This window comes from Zonotrichia albicollis, chromosome 28, assembly GCF_047830755.1.
Source record: "Zonotrichia albicollis isolate bZonAlb1 chromosome 28, bZonAlb1.hap1, whole genome shotgun sequence".
Lineage (NCBI taxonomy): Eukaryota > Metazoa > Chordata > Aves > Passeriformes > Passerellidae > Zonotrichia > Zonotrichia albicollis.
Genome location: NC_133846.1, coordinates 119,575 through 140,301, shown reverse-complemented (window position 1 = coordinate 140,301; position 20,727 = coordinate 119,575). Strand labels below are relative to the sequence as shown.

At 55.6% G+C, this 20,727-nt stretch overlaps 1 protein-coding gene across 15 annotated transcripts; it reads left to right on the top strand.

The window, feature by feature from the left end:
• Positions 1–340: 340 nt before the first annotated feature.
• LOC102061798 (copine-5) lies at positions 341–15,122 on the top strand. 15 transcript variants are annotated; one of them, XM_074527969.1, is made up of 21 exons: positions 348–544; positions 2,458–2,498; positions 3,076–3,122; positions 4,240–4,343; positions 4,877–4,916; positions 5,004–5,080; positions 6,174–6,233; positions 6,315–6,381; positions 6,595–6,698; positions 6,900–7,004; positions 7,924–7,965; positions 8,236–8,311; positions 9,049–9,102; positions 9,180–9,241; positions 10,023–10,069; positions 10,755–10,936; positions 11,739–11,866; positions 11,933–12,035; positions 12,703–12,760; positions 12,981–13,054; positions 14,421–15,122. In XM_074527969.1, the coding sequence occupies exons 1-21, from the start codon at positions 381–383 to the stop codon at positions 14,577–14,579; spliced, it is 1,794 nt and encodes a 597-aa protein (XP_074384070.1). In that variant the 5' UTR covers positions 348–380; the 3' UTR covers positions 14,580–15,122. The 15 variants fall into 15 exon arrangements, with proteins under 15 accessions (XP_074384073.1, XP_074384070.1, XP_074384071.1 ...); XM_074527970.1 differs by having other exon boundaries at positions 366–439; XM_074527977.1 differs by lacking the exon at positions 348–544 and adding an exon at positions 552–793.
• The last annotated feature ends 5,605 nt before the right edge of the window (positions 15,123–20,727 follow it).

Here is a 20,727-nt window from a genome sequence, read left to right as displayed (position 1 = left end):
AGTAGCAGTGGTCTCGGGGTGATCCCGGGGCTGATCATTGGTACCCGCGTCCGGGGGGCACTGAGGATGGGGAGGTGGCACTGGGGACGATGCAGGGAAAGGCACCGGACTTCCTCGGACTGATGCCGGGGATGTGGGGCTGATGCCGAGGATCTGAGAGCTATCCTGTGGGACAGTACCGGTGGTCCGAGGCAGTCCCGGGAATGGTGAGGCAGCCTGGCGGGCGATGCGGGGGAGGCGGCAGTGGTCAGGGGAGGTACAAGGGATTTGGCGTTGATCCCGGAGCGATCCCGGGAATCTGGGGGGGATCCCGGGGGCAGTACCGGGCTTCCAGGCGGGAACCGGGCTGTTGAGGCGGCGCTGGGGTTGATGGGGGGGGCATGCCGGAGATCTGGGGGCGTTTCGAGGCGGAGCCGGAGGGGTCCCCCGGGCCCAGGAGGTACCGGGGATTTGGAAGGATGCCTGCAGGCGGTGCGAGGGTAGATCGCAGGAATCTGGGGGTGATTCCGAAAATTTCGGGGCGATCCCGTGGGCAGTATCGACGGTCCGTGGGGGTACCGGGGAAGGGGAGGCGGCCCTGGGGGCGATCCCGGAGGCGGTGCCGCGGATCTGGGGACGATCCTGGGGGCGGTCCCGAGCTGGTCCCGGTTTCCCCACTGGCGGTCGCCAAGAAGACTCTGGGGCACTCCCTCGGTGCGCGGCCGGGGCCGGTGCCGAGAGCCCCGGGCGGTGCCAAAGGCGGTCCCGGTCTCCCGGCGGGTGGTCCCGAAGAAGACTCCGGGGCACTCCCTCGGTGAGGGGCCGAGGCCGGTGCTGGGAGCCCCGGGCGGTGCCAAGGGCGGTCCCGGGGCGGAGCCGATCGCGATCGTGGTGCTGGTGCCGGTGTCGGGGCAGCGACGGAGCCCGGGGCATGGCGGGCCTGGGCGCCTCGGAACCGGGCACCGGATCCAGTCCCGTCCCGGCCACTCGCGTGGAACTCACGGTGTCCTGCAGGTAGCGGGGCCGCGGCGGGAGCCGGCACCGGGCGGCGGGGGCGCGGGGAGGCGCTGGTGCTGGCGTTGGAAGGTGCCAGGAGGCACTGCGTTGCACTGGGTTGCACTGTGGTGTAGGGGTAGCTGCCGTTGGAGGGTGCTGGGATGCACAGAGAGGCACTGGGAAGCACTGGGGAGCGGCGTTGGAGGGTGCTGAGGTACACTGTGAGGGATTGAGATCCCGTGGGATGCACTGGGAAGCATTGGAGAGCTGGGAGCAGATGGCGTTGTAGGGCACTGGGTCGCACTGGAACGCAGTGAGACGCATTGGGAGGTACTGGAGTGCCACAGCAGCTGGCGTCGAAGGATGCCGGGGTGCACTGTGATGTACTGAGATCCCCTGGGATGCTCTGGGAGGCACCGGAATGCACCGGAGAGTGGGAGCAGTTGGTGGTGTGAATTGCTGAGATGTTGTGGAATGCACTGAGATGCTCTGGAAGTCACCGGGAGACACTAGGGAACGGGGTGCAGTCGGCAATGAAGAGCACTGGGAGGCACTGGGAAGCAGGGCAGCTGGCGCTGGAGGCACTGAAATGCATTAGGAGGCACTGGGATTCACTGGAAGACATTGGAATGTGCTGGTGGGCGTTGGGGAGCATGGGGAGTACAGGGAGTGTTGGGTATGGGGACAGAAGGGCACTGGGTAAGCCAAAGGTGCTGAGGGTGCGGGGCACTGAGGGGGAGTGGGGGGCATGGGGGGGGCATTTGGGGTCTCGGACTGGGAGTGCAAGAAGGTCGGGTTTGGGGGATTCTGGGGATGCAGGGGAGTCGGGTTGGACCCTGTATCCCCTGCACCCCCTGTATCCCTTGCCCACCCTGAAACTCCTGAATCCTCTGGCCGGGCTGCACTGCACCATTGCATCCCTTGTACCCCCTGCCCACCCTGCAGTCCCTGTACCCTCCCCCTGCAACTGAGGTCTTTTTTTGGTGTCCAGACACATAACTGCACCCCTGACATATGGCACTCTTAACATGTGTCGTGCTGTGCACCCTGTGCAAATGTGTCTGTGCACCCCAACGTGTGTTGTGGGGCACATCTGGCAGTGCACCCCAACATCCAACCATGCTCACCAACACCTGGCCATGCTCACCAACACTCTGTGGAGCACCCTGACACATGGTTGAGCCCCAAAGCACATGGCCCCCCAACATGTGTCAGACATGCTTTGCACGCCAATCCCTGTCCTGGGGCACACCTGGCTGCGCACACCCTGCCACCCACCCTGTCACAACAGGGCATGACATGTAGCTGTGCACCTCAACGACATGTGGCTGTGCACCTCAACGTGGGTTCTGGGGCACATCTTACTGCACAATGGGTACACACAGTCACAGACACAGCCAGGTGCTCACATTCACATTCACATTCACATTCACATTCACATTCACACACACACTCTCACACTCACTCCTCCCTGCCCCCCAGGCAGCTCCTGGACAGGGACACCTTCTCCAAGTCGGACCCAAGTGAGTGAGGCAGGGGGGATGGGGTGTGTTTTGGCTCTTAGGTGTTTTGGGGAGTTTCTGGGGGGCTTGGGGTCTCTGGAAGGTGTTGTGCACTTAGGGGATTTTTATATCTGTGGGGGGGTTGGGGGTGTCTAGGGGATTGGGGGGATCTCTGAGGTATTTTGGGAGTATCTGGGGGTTCTGGGGGTCTCTGGGAGCATGAGTGTCTCTGGGGAGTGTTGTGGTCTCTGGGAGTTTTTGGGGTCTCTGACATGTTTTGTGAGGTCTCTGGGATTGTTGTGGTTCTATGAGGGTTTGGAGGTCTCAAGGACATTTTGAAGGGTTCTGGGGGTTTTGGGAACACTGGGGAGTGTTGGGGTCTCTGGGGGTTTTGGGTGGTCTTTTGGGTTTTGTAGATCTCTGGGGGATTTGGAGACTCTCTGAGGTATTTTGGGGGTGTCTGGGGGAGTTTAGGGGGTTATGGGGGGGTTCGGGAGTGTCTGAGGTGTTTTGGGGGCTCTCTGGGGGGTTTTGGGAGTCTCTAACAGTTTTGGGGGTCTCTGGGGGTGCCTGCCTCCCCTGACCCCTCCCCCTGCAGTCTGTGTGCTGTACACGCAGCGCCCTGGCAGCCACCAATGGCGGGAGGTGAGTGACCCGATTGGTGGGGGGCAGCCAATCAGCATGTTGGGCTGTGCTCAGCTGTTCAGTTGGCATGTCAGCCAGCCAATCAAGATGTTGGGGTGCTAGCTCGCCAACCAATCATCAGCATGCTGGGCAATGAATAGTCAGCATGTCTGTGTGCCAACCAGATGGCAAATCAGTCAGAGGTGATGGCAGCCAGCCAGCCAAGTAGCATGTAAGATTCTGGCCTATCAGCATGTTGGGGTGATGGCCAGCTGGCCAATCAGTGTGTTGGGGTGCCAACCAGTTGCCCAGTCACCAGTGAGCAATCAGCATCTTCGGATGCAGCACCTGGACAATGAGCATTCTGGGATGCGGCAGCCATCCAATCAATGCCTGGGGGCAGAGCGATCAGCCAACCAGCATCCTGGGGATCTGGGGAGCATGTCGATGTGCCAGGCAGCCAGCCAATCAGCTGTCGGCACGCAGCCAGGCCCCCTGTAATTAACAGTGTGTTAATTGCGGGGTAATAAGTGGGGGTGGGACGGCCCCGAGGCACAAAGCAGCACCTGGGCCCTCCCCGCCCCTGCCCACCCCTTTCGTGCTCCAGCCTGGGCCTGCTGCCCACCCTTGCCCCACCTCCTCCGCCCACATGTGTCCTCATGTCCCTGTGTCCCCATGTTGCTATGTCCCCATATCCTCATGTTCCCATGTCCCCAGCCCCATGCCCACATGTTGTCATGTCCCTGTGTCTCTATGTCACTGTGTCCCCATATCTGCATGTCCCCATGTCCACATTCTCATGTCCCACTGCCCCCATCCCTATGCCCCACCCTCATTCCCATACCCCTGTTTTCTGGTGCTGTTCACACATCCCTGTGTTCCCATGTCTTCATGTCCCTGTGTCTTCATCCCTATGCCCCCATGACTTTGCATCTCCATGTCCCCACATCCCTGTATCCCCCATCCCCCCTATCCATGTTCTCATGTTCCCATCCCTATGCCCCCATGTCTCATCATCTCTATGTCCCCATGTCCCCGTGTCCAAATCACCACATCCCCATGTCCCTGTGTCTCCATGTCCCTGTCCCCATCCCATGTTTTCCTGTCACCCTATCTCCACTGTCCCCATATCCCCCAGTTTGGCCGGACCGAGGTCATCGACAATTCCCTGAATCCTGACTTCCTGCACAAGTTTGTCCTCGATTATTGCTTTGAGGAGCGGCAGAATCTGCGCTTTGACCTGTGAGTGGCCCTTGTAGTCCCAGTGTCACCCCCAGTGTCAACCCTCTGTCCCCCAGGGTCACCCCCTGGCCACCCTGGCACAGCCCCCCAGGGTGTCCTTGTCCCCATCCTTGTTCTGTCCCCATTCCTGGACCATTACCACCCTTGTTCACATCACTGTCCCTATCATTGTCCTGTCCCATTGTCATGCTTATCCTGGACTGGATAGTCCCCATTCTGTCCCTGCCCCATCCTGTCCCTATCCACATCTCATCCCTGTCCATTCTATTGTCCCCATCCCATCCCATCCCATCCCATCCCATCCCATCCCATCCCATCCCATCCCATCCCTTTACCCATCCTTGTCCCATCCTACCCCTATTCTTTTCCCCATCCCATCCCCACACCTAATCCCTCCCTATTTGTGTACCATCCCTCTCTCATCCCATCCCTCCCACTCCCTGTCTCCCTCCCATCCCATCCCTGTCTCCATCCCTGTCCCATCCAAGGCCCCCCCTTCCTGTTCCATGCCCACATGTTCCCTCTGCCCCCAGGTATGATGTGGACTCCAAGAGCCCTGACCTCTCCAAGCATGTAAGTGCAGGATCAGTCCGCCCTGCTCTCCTGGCCTCCCTGGGATGGGCATCCACCTGGTGACACCCAGTATTCCTGATCCTGCAGGATTTCCTGGGCCAGGCATTCTGCACCCTGGGGGAGATCGTGGGCTCAGCCGGCAGCCGCCTGGAGAAGCCCCTGACGTGAGCCCCCCCTTTGCCCCAGTGTCCCCGTGTCCCACCCAGTGAAGCCCCTGATGTGAGCCCTCTTGTGCCCCAGTATGCCCATGTTCTTCCTAGAGAAGCCCCTGACATGAACCCCTCCCAGCCCCAGTGTCCCCATGGCTCTGCCCCCACCCACCTCCCTCCCCTTCCCCAAGAAGCCCCTTGTTTGAGCCTCCACTGTGATCCAGTGTTCCCCAGAGTCCTCAGGGTCCCCATGCCCTCCACTGGAGAAACTCCTGATGGTAGCCCCCCTTGTCCCCAGTGTCCCATGGTCCCTATGTCTCTGCCCCAGGGAAGCTCCCAATATGAGCAGCCTCCCCCACTGATCCTCATGTCCCCATGACCTCTCCCATGGAGAAGCCCCTGACATAACTCCTGCCTGTGCCCCAGTGTCCCTGAGGTCACCATGTCCTCTTTGAAGAAAATCTTGCGTTTCTCCAAAACCAGTGTTTTGGAGAAAAGTGGGAAACTCAGTGTCCCCATGTCCCCCCCTGGAGAAGCCCTTGCCATGAACCCCCATGGTCCCAGTGTCCTCATGTCTCCCTAGGTCCCTTTTGGTGTGCCCAGGATGGACCCAGACCTCAGAGCCAACAGTGGCATTTTGGATTGGAAGGGGGGGGAGGGGTGTCTGGCTTCTTTTTTTTTTTTTCTTTTGGGGGTGGATTTTGGCAGGAAAGGCATTTTTGGGGGGTCTGACTTTTTGGTGGGATTTGATGGGTCTGGCTCTTTCTTGGGATGGTGGCTTTTGGAAGGAATATGGGTTTGGGGGATCTGGCTTTTGAAGGGTCTGGCTTTTAGGGGGGCTCTGGCTTTTGGAAGGGTCTGACTTTTTGGGGCTGGCTTTTTCAGGGGCAGTTTGTTTTGTGAGAATTGACTATTTGTGGGGGCTGAATGTCTTTTGGGGACTGGCTTTTTTGAGGGGAGAAACAGCTTCTTTTTAGGGTGCTGGAATCTGGGGCGGAGCTGGGTTTGTTTTTTTTTTTTTTTTTTTGTAGACTTCCTTTTTTTGGGGGGGGGTGCTTTTTATTGGGTGGGGATCCCCTCCATCACCCTTCAGCATGTGTTCCTGCAGGATGGGAACAGCCACCATGCACCCCCGGGGCAGAAGACTTGCCCCAGCTGCCTCCCATGGGTAAGTTTTGGGGTGCTCAGTGCACGGGGGACCCCCCCAGGGCACCATGTGTGCCCCCACTCTGCTCACATCTCATCCCAGCAGTGGCATTCCGGGGAAGAAGTGTGGCACCATCATACTCCTCGCTGAAGAGTTGGGAAACTGCCGGGTGAGCCGCGGCGGGGCGGGGGATGGGGTGTAGCTGGGGAACCCCGCAATATCGGGGTTGGCTGAGACACACTAGTCCGCAGATGAGAGTGTGGGCTGTTTATCCATCCTGCCTGTCCTGGATCCCTCCCCTCATGGAGCAGCTGCCCCAAAGGATCCCACCCCTGAGGGGAGTGCATGGTGGATGATCTCCCCCCCCGATTCCACCCCCCAGGACGTGGCCACACTCCAGTTCTGCGCCAACAAGCTGGATAAGAAGGATTTCTTTGGAAAATCTGACCCCTTCATGGTCTTCTACCGCAGCAACGAAGACGGAACGTGAGTGACCCCCCTTCAAAACTGCAGCGACCCTCCCACACCTCATGTGAGGGCTCAGCCCCAGCACAGGACACCTCTATGTCCCCATGGGCTGGCATTGGCGGGGGTGTCTAAAAATCCTCACTGCACTGTGGGGGTGACAGACTGGGGGGTTGTTGGGCTGGGGGAGTGACTCCCTTTTACTCCTTGTCTTTCCCCCAGTTTCACCATCTGCCACAAGACAGAAGTGGTGCGGAACACACTGAACCCCGTCTGGGCAGCCTTTGCCATTCCTGTGCGTGCCCTCTGCAATGGGGACCATGACCGGTGAGTGAGGGGACTGCTACCCCCTGCACCCCCTCTTCGGCCCCAAAGACCTCCTTTTCCCTCTTCCCCCCATCTCTAGGGTCCACTAACCCTAACCCTAACCCTGAACCCCCTTCTCCCATCTCTGTCATACCCGGAAACCACCTGCACTTCCATCTTTGTAGTCCTCTGAGACCCCCCGAACCACCTTCCTCCCATCTCTATGGGCCCTCAGGACCCCTTTTCCTTCTTTCCCCCATCTCCCAGGTCCTCCAGGAACCCCTGCACCCCATGTCCCTATCTCTGTGGTACCTCTGGACTCTCAGAGCCTCCCTCACTCCATGTCTATGGTACCCCAGGATCCCCTTCCCCTCTCTCTGCAGTCCCCCAGAATCCCTTCCCCTGTGTCTGTGGTACCTCAGGACCCTCTTTACCCCCTTCTCCTCATCTCTGTGGTACCTCAGGACCCCCTGCAGTGCTTCCACCTTCTCTGTGGCCCCATGAGACACCCTCTGTGGCCACCTCAACTCCCAGAACCCCTTCCCCTGTCTCTGTGGTACCAGTAGCACACCCCCCCCCCTCCCCACCGTGTTACCCACTTTTGCCCTTTTGCCTCAGTTTACCCATCTGGGCAATGGGCATCACAGCTGTCACCGAGCTATTCCTCCCCCCCCGCCCCCCCGCCCCAATCCCAAACCAGTGTCATCAGCTACTGTCCTGGCAAAAATCTCTTCACACTGCTTTGGCCCCACGTTGAACGTTGCTGTGGCAACGATGGATAAAAATATCCTGAGGAGGAGAAGGAAGCAGGAAAAAGCCCACAGAGGCATCAAAACAAATCCCACAGGGAGTGGGGGGTTGTGTGTGACGGGTCCCCAGGTGAGGGGGGGGGTGATGTTGGGATTTGGGGGTGTCGGTGACCCCCCCCTCTGCCTTGCAGAGCCATCAAGGTGGAGATATATGACTGGGACCGTGATGGCAGGTGAGCTGTGTGTGGTCCTGGAGACCCTCCACACCCTGGACCTGCACCCCTCAGGTGACAGGGATCCCCCACCCCCCCTGCATCCCCGGGGAGATGGAGCCTGCCCCCACCTCGGTTGATGGGAATCCCCCCTGGCTATCCGGGACTGGCTGATGGGAAACCTCCTGGGCAATGGGAAGTCCCCCATCCCCACACCACTGACTGGTGGGGATCCCCCTGAGTAATGGGAACCTCCCTAACCGGACTGATGGAGATTCACTGGCCGTGCAGCCACGACTTCATCGGGGAGTTCACCACCAGTTATCGGGAACTGGCACGAGGCCAGAGCCACTTCAACGTGTACGAGGTGAGGGGGGATGGGTACATGGGCATGGGGGTCCTGCACCACTCCCCAAGGGGGTTAGGGTCCCACTGCTGCACCCCCAGATGTCACGGACCCCAGGGACCCTGTGCTGCACCTCTGTATGTTGGGGTCTTAACACTGCACCCCTTGGGTGTTATGGTCCCCAGGGTCTGTCCCTCTGCTGCACCTCTGTGTGCCAGGGTCTCTGCGTAGGTGCTACATACCCCAGGATCCCCGTGATGCAATCCTGGGATGTTATGGTCCCCAGGGTCCCTCCCAACCCTGCACCCTGGTGTGCCATATACCTAAGGGTCCCTCTCCTGCACTCTGAGTTGCAGTGATGCCCAGGGTCCTCATGCTTCAGCCATAGAGGTTTATAGTCCCCATGATTCCCTGTGCTACAGCCTAGGGTGTTGGGATCCCCACACTGGATCCCTGGGGTGTTATGGTTCCCATGCTGCATCCTGGGGTGCAGCATCCACAGCTGCTCCCTTGAGGGTCCCCAGCCCCCACCATGGACCTACAATCACCAGGGTCCCCACATGCACCCCTGGGTGTCACAGCCCAACATGTGCTTCTCAAGGTCCCTCTCTGCAACTCAGCACAGTGCTCCCACTGCTGCCTCCCAGAGTATTCTGTGCCCCCCTGTCCCCCTGGATGTTACAGTCCGTTACATTGCTCCCTGGGGCCTCCTGTCCCTGTGAGAAGCAGCCCCCTTCCCTCTCCTCTCATCCCTGCAGGTGGTGAACCCCCGGAAGAAGATGAAGAAAAAGAAGTACCTGAACTCTGGGACAGTGAGGATGGGGATGTGCAGAGGGGGAGGACACAGGGGGAGTGGGCGCTTCCTCCCCTGAGTCCCATGTCCCCACAGGTGACACTGCTGTCCTTCACTGTGGAGGCTGAGCACACCTTCCTGGACTACATCAAGGGCGGGTGAGCAGGGGGTCCCCAGCACCTCCAGCTGCACTTTTGAGGGTCCTGAACACCCCCAGCTCCTTCCTTGGGAGTACCCAGCACTCTGACCTGCTCCCTCAAGGGCAGAGAATCCCAACATCCCCAGCCTCTACTTCACTGGCAGGGCAGTCCCCAGGACTGCCATCTCCTCCCTTGGAAGTTCCCAGTACCCACTGCTGCTCCCTCGGGGATGGAGTGGAGGGTTGGATGGTGTTCGTGCTCTCCTCAGCTCCTCCCTGGGGGATCCCCAGCACCCTCAGTTGCTCCACTGGGGGATCCTCAGCACACCTAGCTCCTCCATTGGGGGTCTCAGCACTCCCACCAAGATGCCTCCTTGGGGGGTAGGCTGTCCCCATCACCCACAGCTGCTTCATTGGTAGTCCCCAGAACCCACAATTGCTCCCTTTAGAAGTCTCCAGCACTTCCAACAGCCTTGGGATCCCTAACACCCACAGTTGCTCCTTTGGGGAAAGAGGATCCCCACCACTCCCATCTTCTTCATTGTGAATCCTCAGCACTCCACCCAGATGCTCCCTCATGGGCAGGGGCTCCCCAGCACCCCCAAATTGGTCATTTGGGGCACCTCAGCACCCGCAGCCACTCCTTTAGGTGCAGCACTGACACCTCAGTGCAGGGACACTTGGGGGTGCTCTGAATTGTGATATGGGTGCACCCAGTCCAGCCTGTGACCAGAGGGGTGCCCCACTCCAAACCCACAAGTCACCCCCTATGTCACCCCAAGGCCACTTTAACCCCCCAGGACCCAACTCAACTTCACAGTGGCCATAGACTTCACGGCATCCAATGGTGAGTGGCAACTGTGTCCCCCCTGCGGGATTTATTTGGGACAGTTTGGTGTCATGGTGGTGTCATCCTTGTCACCAGCCTGGGGACATGGTGTTGCTGTCCTTGTAGTTGTGTTGGGGACATGGTCACGTCTCTCTTGTCACTGGGTTGGGGACCCAGTGGTGTCTCCCTTGTCATTCCCTTGGGTTAGGGTCATGATGGCGTTGTCCTTATCGTGGGTTTGGGGCCATGGTGGTGTTATTTTTGTCACTGTATTGGCACTACAGTGGTGTCATACTTGTCACCAGCTGTCTCTGGGTTGGGGATTTGGTGCCATCATCACCACTGAGTTTGGGACAGTGGTATCATTCTTGTCACTGGTTGAGGTCATGGCAATGTCTTCCTTTTCACTGTTGGTTCCATGGTGGTGTCATCCTTGTCACCAGCTGTCACCAGGTTGGGGACATGGTGGCATCATGTTTGTCACCAAGTTGGAAATATGGTGGTGTCACCCTTGTCACTGTGTTGGGGATGTGGTGGCATGTGGAGACATGGTGGGATCATCCTTGTCCTTGTAACCATGTTGGGGATGACATCATTCGTGCCACTGGGTTGGGGCCATAGTGGTGCTATGGTTGTGGGAATGCTGGGGGTGTTATGGAGGTGCTGGGGGGCTGTGGGGGTGCTGAGGCCCATGCCTGTGCAGGGAACCCCTCACAGCCCACGTCCCTGCACTACCTGAGCCCCTTCCAGCTGAATGCCTACAGCCTGGCACTGAGAGCCGTGGGGGACATCATCCAAGACTACGACAGTGACAAAATGTTCCCAGCCCTTGGCTTTGGTGCCAAGGTCCCCCCGGATGGGCACGTGTCCCACGAGTTCCCACTGGTGAGGGGCCAAGGCGGGACAGGACTGTGGATGAAGGGTGGTGTCCTTGTCATGCAGCTGGGGCCATGGGGGAGTCATCCTGTCACGTTGTTTGGGACATGGAGGGACATTGTCCTTGGGTTGGGGCTGTGGTGGTGTGATCCTCGTCACTGGTCTGGGGCCATGGCAGTGTCATCCTTATCACCAGGTTAGGAAGGGGCTTGGTGTTGTCACCAGTTTGGGGTCATAGTGGTCTCATCCTTGATCACCAAGTTGGGTATATGGTGTGTTTGGGTTGGATCTGGACTGGATGTGGTGGTATCATCCTTATCCTTGGGCTGGGAACATAGTGGCATCATCATTTTGTGACTGGTTTGGGGTCATGGCAGTGTTACCAGGTTGGAGACATAGTAGTATCATCCTTGTCACCAGGTTCAGGACGTGGTGGTGTGGTCTTTGTCGCTGTGCTGGGCATACGATTATGTTGTCCTTGTCACCTATTCTCACTGTGTTGGGGACATAGTGGTATCATTCTTGTCACTGGGTTGGGGATGTGGTGGTGTCATCCTTGTCTTGGGTTGGGAGCATAGTGGCATCATCATTTTGTCACTGGGTTGGGGCCATGGCAGTATCATCCTTGACACTGAGTTGGGAACATGTTGGTGTCTCCCTTGTCACCACATTATGGACATAGTGGCATCATCCTTGTCAGCATTTGGGGGCCACAGCAATGCCATCTTTGTCTGTGGGTTGGGTGCATGGTGTCACCCTGTCCATGGGTGGGGGCTGTGGTGTCACTGTGCTCCTGGTGACCCTGTGGCAGAATGGGGATGCATCAAACCCGGCATGTCATGGCATTGCGGGGGTGCTGGAGGCGTATCAGCGCAGCCTGCGCCATGTCCAGCTCTACGGCCCCACCAACTTTGCCCCTGTCGTCAACCATGTTGCCCGGTAAGAGGGGCCCCACGCCCTGGGGTGGGGTCCCTGCGCCCTCGGCGTCACGCAGGGTCCCCCTAGCTCGGCAGCCACGGTGCTGGACGGATCCCAGTACTTTGTCCTCCTCATCATCACCGATGGTGTCATCTCTGACATGGCCCAGACCAAGGAGGCCATTGTCAATGTGAGACCCTCATAGTGGCATTGGGGCGGGTGGTGGCACCCCTGGGTGCTGGGAACTAGGGACCCTTGGGTGATGGGGGCAGTGGAGAGGGACTGGGACCCTTGAGGGGGCAGGAAAGGATGGAGACCCCTGGGTGCTGGGGGGTTGAGGAGGAGCTAGAAGGGGGATAGGAAGGGGCTTGGACTCCTGGATTCTGAGGGGTTGGGGGTGGTTGGGACCCTTTGGGTGATGGGATGGGTGAAGAGGAGCTGGGACCCTGAAGCTGAGAGGGAAGGGGTGGGTTGGGACCCTTGCATACTGGAGGGGTGGGGAAGGGGCTGGGAGCCCTGGGTGCTGGGGGGGATGTGGACCCCTGGGTGCTGGAGGTAGTGAGGAGGGACTGGGACCATTGAGAGGTGGGAAAGGGCTTGGACCCCCAGGGTTTGATGTGCAGGGGTGTCTGGAACCCCTGGGTGCTGCAAAGGGACTGGGAAGTTCCTGGAACCCCCTGGTGCCATTGGGGAGGTCTGAGACCTTTGGGTGATGGGGGGGGGGTGGGTAGGGGATTGGAATCCTTGGGGGAGGGGGTGTTGGCACCCCTGGGTGCTGCAGGGATCGGGGGGATGGCTCATTTGGTGGCAGCATCATTAAATTTCATGGGACTCCCTTTACCCCCTGGCTCCCTCAGGCTGCCAAATTGCCCATGTCCATTATCATCGTGGGGGTTGGCCAGGCCGAGTTTGATGGTAAGATCTGGGGGCTGGGGGGAACTAGGGGAAGGCTGAGGGGATGGGGGCGGGGTCCCTTGGCCACTGAACTATGAGTTGAATGTGTCAGCATATGAATGGGCTCAGCATACCCCAGCTTGGGGGTTCTGGGTGTGGGGTTGAGAGGGACATAATGGGATCCCATCCTGGGATGGGGGGCACTAGGGTGCTCCTGACCTCCCCCCTACATTGCCCCCAGCCATGGTGGAGCTAGATGGGGATGACATCCGCATCTCTTCCCGTGGCAAAGTGGCTGAGCGTGATATTGTCCAGGTAACCAACCTCACCAATGAGGAATTTGGGGACCCCCTCCCAGCCCACCCAGCAGGGTGGTGGTGGGAGAGTGCCCTGGGGAGCTCAAATCAGCCCCACCACTCCTGGAGTGCACTTGGTGGGACTGGTATGGAGGGATGATAAGGTGAACTGGGATATAGGAGGGGCACTGGGACATGGGGATGCAATGGGTTTGGGATGCACCTAGATGGGGGGATGCACTGGGATTTGGGGGTGCACTGGCACATGGTAGGGGCACTTCACTGGGAAAAGAGGGTGCCGGGACTTGGGATGTACCTTGGAATGAGGGTGCACTGGGACATGGGAGTGTATTAGGATATGGGAAGCACTGAGCCATGAAGGAGACAACAGAGACAACAGCATGTGAAAGGAAGTTTACTGGGAAATAGTGGAGGGGGGGTTGGAATTGGGATGTCAGGGATGTTCTGGGACACAGAAGCAGTGCACTGTGACATGGGAGGGATGCACTGGGAAAAAGGAATGCACTGGGGTTTGGAATGTACCTCAGTGGAGGGAAACACTGGGACATTGGGTGCACTGGGTACATGTTGGAGGCCTTCACTGGGAAAAGTGGGTACACTGAGATTTGGAATGGGGGTGCAGTGGGACATGGAAGTCTATCAGGATATGGGGGGCACTTTGGCATGAAGGGGTTTGGTACTGGGAAATGGGGGGACACTGGGATGTGGGGAGCACTGGGACATGGAGGGGCATATACTGGAATATGTAGTTGCACTGGGACATGAAAAGGGCGTGGGCTTCTGGGGGGGCTGTGCTGGGAAAAAAGGGTGCAGTGAGACTTAGGATGTTCCTGTATGTGGGGGGAAGCCCAGATCATTAGCAGGCAGGAACATTGGGACATTGGAGGGAGGTAATGGGATATGGGATGCACCTGGATGTGGAGGGCACTGGGACATGAGGAGGGTGTGCTGGCAAATGAAGGGGGCACTGGGGCACCAGGATGGACCCGGATGGGGGGAGCACTGGGACATGGGGTGTATTGGGAAACAGGAAGAGACACTGGGATGTGGGGGCTGTGGGAAATTGGAGGCACTAGGATATGGAGGGGCATTGGGGCTTGGGATGCACATGGATGTGGGGGTGCCCCGGGGACATAAGGAGGGCTGTATTGGGAAATGGGGAACACTGGGATTTGGGAGTACATTAGGACATGGAGGGGGGGGGGGGTGGTACCAGGATGGGGGCGGGGGGGGGTAGCACTGTGTCTTAGTAGGTACCTGGATGTGAGGGACACTGAGACTTCAGGAATGGGGAGGGGACACAGTTCTGGGGCCTTCCCAGTCCTGGACCCCCTCAATCGCTCTGCCCCCCTGTGCCCCCCCAGTTTGTTCCATTTCGTGACTACATGACGGGGGGTCCTGGTGCGGGACTGAGCATGGCAGGGCTGGCACGAGAAGTCCTCGCTGAGATTCCCGACCAGCTCCTCTCTTACATGAAGGCACGGGGCATAAAACCACACCCCCATCCCTCCCATGTTCCCTGAAACCCTCCCACCCTGACTGTCCACTCCCAACACACCATGTCCCTTCATCCTACCCCAGGACCCTGTATCAGGGATCAAAGGCATGCTCTGTCAGGGACCTGGGACTGGAGGTCCCTCTCCTCCTTTCCACAACCTTGGGGCCCCCTCCCCAATCCGGGTTCCCACCACCACACCCATAAACCAGCTTTTGGGTTTCTCGGGGGAATTGGGATGGTGTTGCCTGAGCATTCTTGGCCATGGGGCTGACCCCTATACCCATCCAGGACTGTCCTGCCCCCCAGAAGAGTAGCAAGGGGTCTTCAGCAGCCTGACCAGAAAGCTGGGGTGTGCAGGAGCCTCCACCAAATGTGGAGTGCCCCCCTAGCGTGATGCATGACCCCTCCTCACCTCACTAGCCTCCCTAAATCCATGGTTCTCCTACATTACCTGGGCTGATCCCAGTGGGGTCCCCAGTGTTTTGGTGTTCTCACTTGCTGTGTCGCCTGTGTCCATGTGGGTTTGTATTGAGTTGCCTTAAATCGCAATAAATTATTGTGGCTTTAATTACAGCTCCCTCCCGTGGGATGCTCAAGCATCTCCCCTGAAAGGGGCCCTGCCCTGGCTGTATGTATAACCCTCCAATGTGTGACCCTCCCCAGCTGTAGGACACCTCCCAGGACTGTGACAACTCCCCTGCTCAGCTGTGTGCCCCACTCCAGCTATGACCCCCTCTGCACCTGTGATCCCCTCCAAGCTGTGACAGCCCAGCCCTGAACCCTCCCCAGCTGTGTGATTCCCCCACACACTGTGTGAACCCCCTCAAATGTATGACTCCCCCCCCAGCTCTGACAGCCCCCAGCAGTGTGATGCTGATATCCCCTGGCTGTGTGTAATGCCCCCACATGCTGTAACCCCCCTCAGGCTTTGGCATGCCCCCCAGGTCTAACTCCTCACCAGGTGTGTGTGACACGCCCTCAGTGTGTGACCCCCAAAATTGCAAATACACAGAAACCGCCTGGGGCAGGGGAGAGTTGGGTTATTTACAGGACTCTGCTCCCCTTCACCCCAAAACTGTTTGAAGAGGGCCTTGGGAAGTCAGGGGGGCTAACAGAGACCCCATACTCCAATTCAGGGGGTCATAAAGCTTCTGAAACCCAACTGGGAGATCGCAGAGGCCCCATATCCCACTGGGGGAGTTCACAAAGTATCCACATCTCAGTTATAGGGGTCACAAAGTCCTCACACTCTAGGGTAACAAAGCACACCCCAACTATGTCTGTGGCGTCTCATAAAGCCCCCCATCCTGAAGGGGAGGAGGGGTCACAAAGTGCCTACACTCCAACTTGGGAGAGGTTATAAAACCCCTGCACCCAAATTGAGGGAGTCACAGACATCCCAGCTGGGTGAGGTTGCAAAGTGCCCATCCCCCAGCTTGGGGGTCACAAAGCCCCTCCACTCCAATGGGGAGATGAAAAGGCTTCCTTCCCCTGGCTGGGAGGTGGGGGTTGTTTTAGGCCCCTATGTCCCCCACAAAAGAAGTGGCTTTCCAATGTAAGGGGATTGTACCAGTGCTGAGACCAAACCGGCAGGTACTGGGGGGGAAACCCCATGTTGGGGTAGCTGCTCTCACTCCCCCCTTCCTGCACCCCTTCAGGCTGCGGGGGCCCCCCAGACCCCCAAAATGCTTCAAGATTCCATTCTTTATTGCTGCATTTCCCTCGGCCAAGGTCAGCCCCAGGGGAAACCAGCACAGATCCCAGGGGGCACAGACCCTAACTGGCACACCAAAGCACGGGGAGCCTCCCTCAGACCAGGCAGTGTGAGAGCCCTCCTGTTGTTGTGGAGAGCAGCAGGAGGGGAGAAAGGCCCTGAAATCCCCATAGCAGGGCTGACACGACGGGTGTCATCTTTCACCCAGCGGATATCAGGGGTTGCTCATGGAAATAAACCTCTCCAAATAAAGGGGGAGGAGGGGCAGATGAAGCCCTGCATGTATGAAATAAACAGGGCCAGGTGACTTCTCCTTTTTAATGCCTTTATTAAAAGTGATCAGCTCAGGATTGGGCGGCTCGGCAGGGCTGCAGTCCCCGTCGCGTCTCCCAAGGCGACTCAGAGGAGGAGGATATGCGCAGCTCTGTCCCTAGGGGCAGAGCCGGGGGATCTGGTCCTCATGGGAGCCTTTAGGGCGTGATGTCCCCCGTCAGATCTTGCCCCTCCTGGCTTATTCGGCTTGGTCTCTCCGCCTGGGACGACTCTCATGGTCAGGGTGAGAGGGACTCCGCATCTCTGCAGGCTCAGCACTTGGCTCCTCACGTCCGGACATCACTTTAGTCTCTCTAGGTGGCTCGTTGTTTTTAGGGTTTTCTCGTTGCATTTTGGAGTCGGGGTCCTAAAAAGCATGCTGGTCCTGGAGTCACTTTGCATAAACCCCCCCACCCTCTCAGGTGTATTCACTATGGTAGGAAAAGAGAACACCTTAGCCTCAGGGAAAGGCCATCACCCCACCCCAGCCAGGGCCTTTACTAATAAAAAACGGGATAAGCTACAACGACCCGTGATTGCAATAACAAAGCACGCAGAACCCTGGCAGGGACAGAGATCTGGCTGCCTTTTTGTAACTTTTTCTCACAAAAAAATATTAACCGAATTTTTGTTCATAACAGTCCCCCCTCTTTTTCTTTGATCGAGCTTAAATTCTTAAGCTTGCATCAACTCACAATTTTTTGTTTTGAATCTACTATAAATTTCTTGTGCACTTTGGTAATCATGGTTACTTAACCTTGTTACTTTTCTTGGTTTCTTCAGGTTGGTCTGCACAGCAAATACTGTTTTACTAAAACAGATAAATAAGCATAGTAAAAAGAGCAATCCTCCAAGTACACACACAGCAAGAAAAACCACCTTTTCCCATACATCTCTTCTGAAAATCTCCAAGTTCTCCCACCGACTGGGATCAAGTGTAGGAGTTTGATCTTGATTATTTACACATGCTAATCTTTTTATTTCGTTTGAAATGTCCCTAATAATTGAATTCTTTATTTTTAATACTGCCTGTAGCTGGATGACTTTGTTCAACACAGATATTGGGATCCGAACTTGGCTTTTACAATTTTGGATTTTCTCAATTTCTATTTCACTTTCCCGGTTTTGTTTATTTTCTCTCAAATCATTATATATAGGAACTCCCAAACTTGATCCAGTTTCTTTGGGTAATAAGAAAATTGGTTTTATCACTCTAGCAATGCAGTTTCCAGATGAGATCAAACCTAGGGGTTTAGAGCTCCCCTGAAATGTGTTCCAAAAGGAATTTATCTCTTTTCCAGTACACTCATATAAATACTTGTAACAAACAATTTTTCTTACCATTTTCACCATTTCTTTGCCTTTTACTAGATCTGCTGAGCTTGTTTCAGCAGCATCACATTCACAGCACAACCAGGCTTCCCCTATAGGGCACTCTCCTAGGAGTGGCTGCCCAAAAGTGGCAGTATTCTGGACTATCCAATACACTCTCTTATTTTTCTGATAAAGGACCAATTGGGAGGGGTTAACACAATCAGGGTTAGAACTGATGTGGACTCTCGACAAGGAGCTCACTTCCTCCTCATAGCGGGGTTGGTAGCATTCACTGCACAGCTCAGCTGGGCTTCCCAGAGCACCACCAGCAATTAGAGCTATCAGTACTGCCTTTCCCAAGAGTCCGGTATGGGTCATCTTGCACAGCCTGCCCACCCGGCCTTGCCTCTTGGGGAATTTTTTTTTTTTTTACTGAGAAGAAGCTTCCAAGCTCTTTAGAGTCCCTTCTACCCGCTTCTCTGGTTAAGCCCCTCTTGGTCTGTTCCCTACAAATTTTAGTTTCCCCCCCCAGGGGAGTGTTCTGTAGAGGATTAACCTGGAGTCTTTAGAAATATATATGTTGGGGAACTTAAACCAGAATTACTTATTTACAGCCTTAAACTTTTTACCAACATAGTTTACACAAAACAGTCTTGAAACATTTTAAGCAATATTAGAACTCTGATACTAATGTTTTCCCATACAGTTCAGTCTTTTTGACTCTTCCTCCTGAGAGCAACTTTTAATCACAGTATACTCAGGTGAATTAACTTGTGATGTGGATGAATCCTTATCCAGTGCCCGGAGGTGAATGGTGTGGACTCTGGCCCAATGCCAGAGGGAAAAACTGGGAGTCTGGCCCAATTCCAGAATGCCAGAGGGAAAAAAACCTGATGTTGAATCCTGGTCCAATGCCAGGGGGTGAGAGTGACCAACATAGTTTATACAAAACAGTCTTGAAACATTTTAAGCAATATTAGGACTCTGATACCAATGTATCAGAGTCTTTTTGTTCTCTTCCTTTTTGACTCTTCCTTTTAAGAGTCAACTTTAAATCCTTTGGTCCTTTTATCACAGTATACTCAGGTGATTTAGTTTGTGTAGTAGATGAATCTTGTCCAGCGCTGGGGAGTGAGAGTGGTGTGGACTCGGGTCCAATGCCAGAGGGAAAAGCTGATGTTGTTTCTGGTCCCGTACCTGGGGGTGAGACTGGCCCTTTTATTCTTGTAATATGAGTCCAACCTTTTCCTTTGGTCCGCACAGCTGAATTAGTGATCAGAAGCACCTGGAAGGGGCCTTCAAATTTAGGCATTAATGTTCCCATATTCCATGATTTTATCAAAACTCAGCTTCTCTGTTTAATGTTATTGGTAATTTCTCTTTTTCCATAGCTTGTATGTTTCTCTCATCAACTTCTACATACTCTCTATTTTGCAACGAGTTGTATTTCTCAGCTAACTTAACTCCCAAAGTACTTTTATTCTCCTATTTGTCTGTGTATTTAATTCACTGGTTTTCTGTTTTATTTTTCAAGATCTTATTTATTTATCTCTTGCTTCTGTTTCTTACTTTCACTTACAGCTTAAATACTTCTTTCAACCCCTTACACTTATTTTTTTTTTTCCTTATACCATTCTTTTACACAATACACTTCCCTCTAAGGAGATGTGGTAAAACTTGTAATGCACAATCTACATTACCTCTATTCTAATTCGTCTATATTCACTCTCTCATTTCTCACTTTCACACATTCCTTCACACCTTTATGACACAAACTTATTGCTAGAAAATCACAGGTACCTACAGCCCCCCCCTCACCTTGGGGTTGGCCCACAGGTCTCAGTATCTCTGGGCCGCTTGGAAGGGCCCTGACTCTGGTTGCCTCTGGTGCACATTCACCTGTGAGGCTGCCTGCGTGTCACTGACGCTCTTACAGCTACGGCTCCCTCACACATCTGGGGAGCGCTAGTCTGGTTTGCAGGTCACACACACACACACTTTGGTCACAGCCCCCACCCGCTCGGGGGACACAAGCCTGGTTTGCAGGTCACACACACACTTCCACTGCCCCCTTCCCACCTGCCCGGGAAGTTGAGGCTGACTTTGCTTGTGACTCACTCTCACACATACAACAAGACAACAATAAGGTACCTTTTACTTTCACACCTCTTATTACAAGTTTACTCTTACTGGCCAGTTTTGGTGCTATTGGATATCCTTTCTGCCTAGCTGTTTTTTTGTCTAACTTCAGATGTTACTTTGTTGAGACAGGACTGATCTGCTCCTGTATCAACCAAAAATTCTAATTCTTCATTTAGGGGTCCCACCTCAAAGTTTACCAAGGGCTCTTCTAGATGTTGCATCGGGTCCCCTATAGTGTAAAGCCCCTGACCCTCTAATTGTCACCTTTAAGGATCTTCTCTAAATTATCTGGTTCCCTGGCTATTGCCGCATCGAGACTGAGCTTTCTACAAAACCTCCTGGTGTGTCCTGCCTTTCCACAGTAATAGCAATATCGTTCTCTCAAAGGGACTTGAGGTGTCTCTATCCCTCTTGCACCTGACAGTACAAGAGGCCTATCCTTGCCTCATCCTGGTGGTGGTCCCGCCCACCCTGCACTTTCTCTAGCTGCAGCAACCATGATCTTAGCCTTGGCCTTTGCTTTTTCTTCCTCCTTAAATACACCTTCAATGCTTCTCTTAATAACTCATTTATGTCCTTCGCTTGCCACTCTTCCATCTCTTCCAGTTTTCTCTTTATATCAGGCCAAGATTTGGTAACAAATTGGACTTTTAGTAGCATTTGACCTTCTAGGGTGTCTGGGTCTATTCTA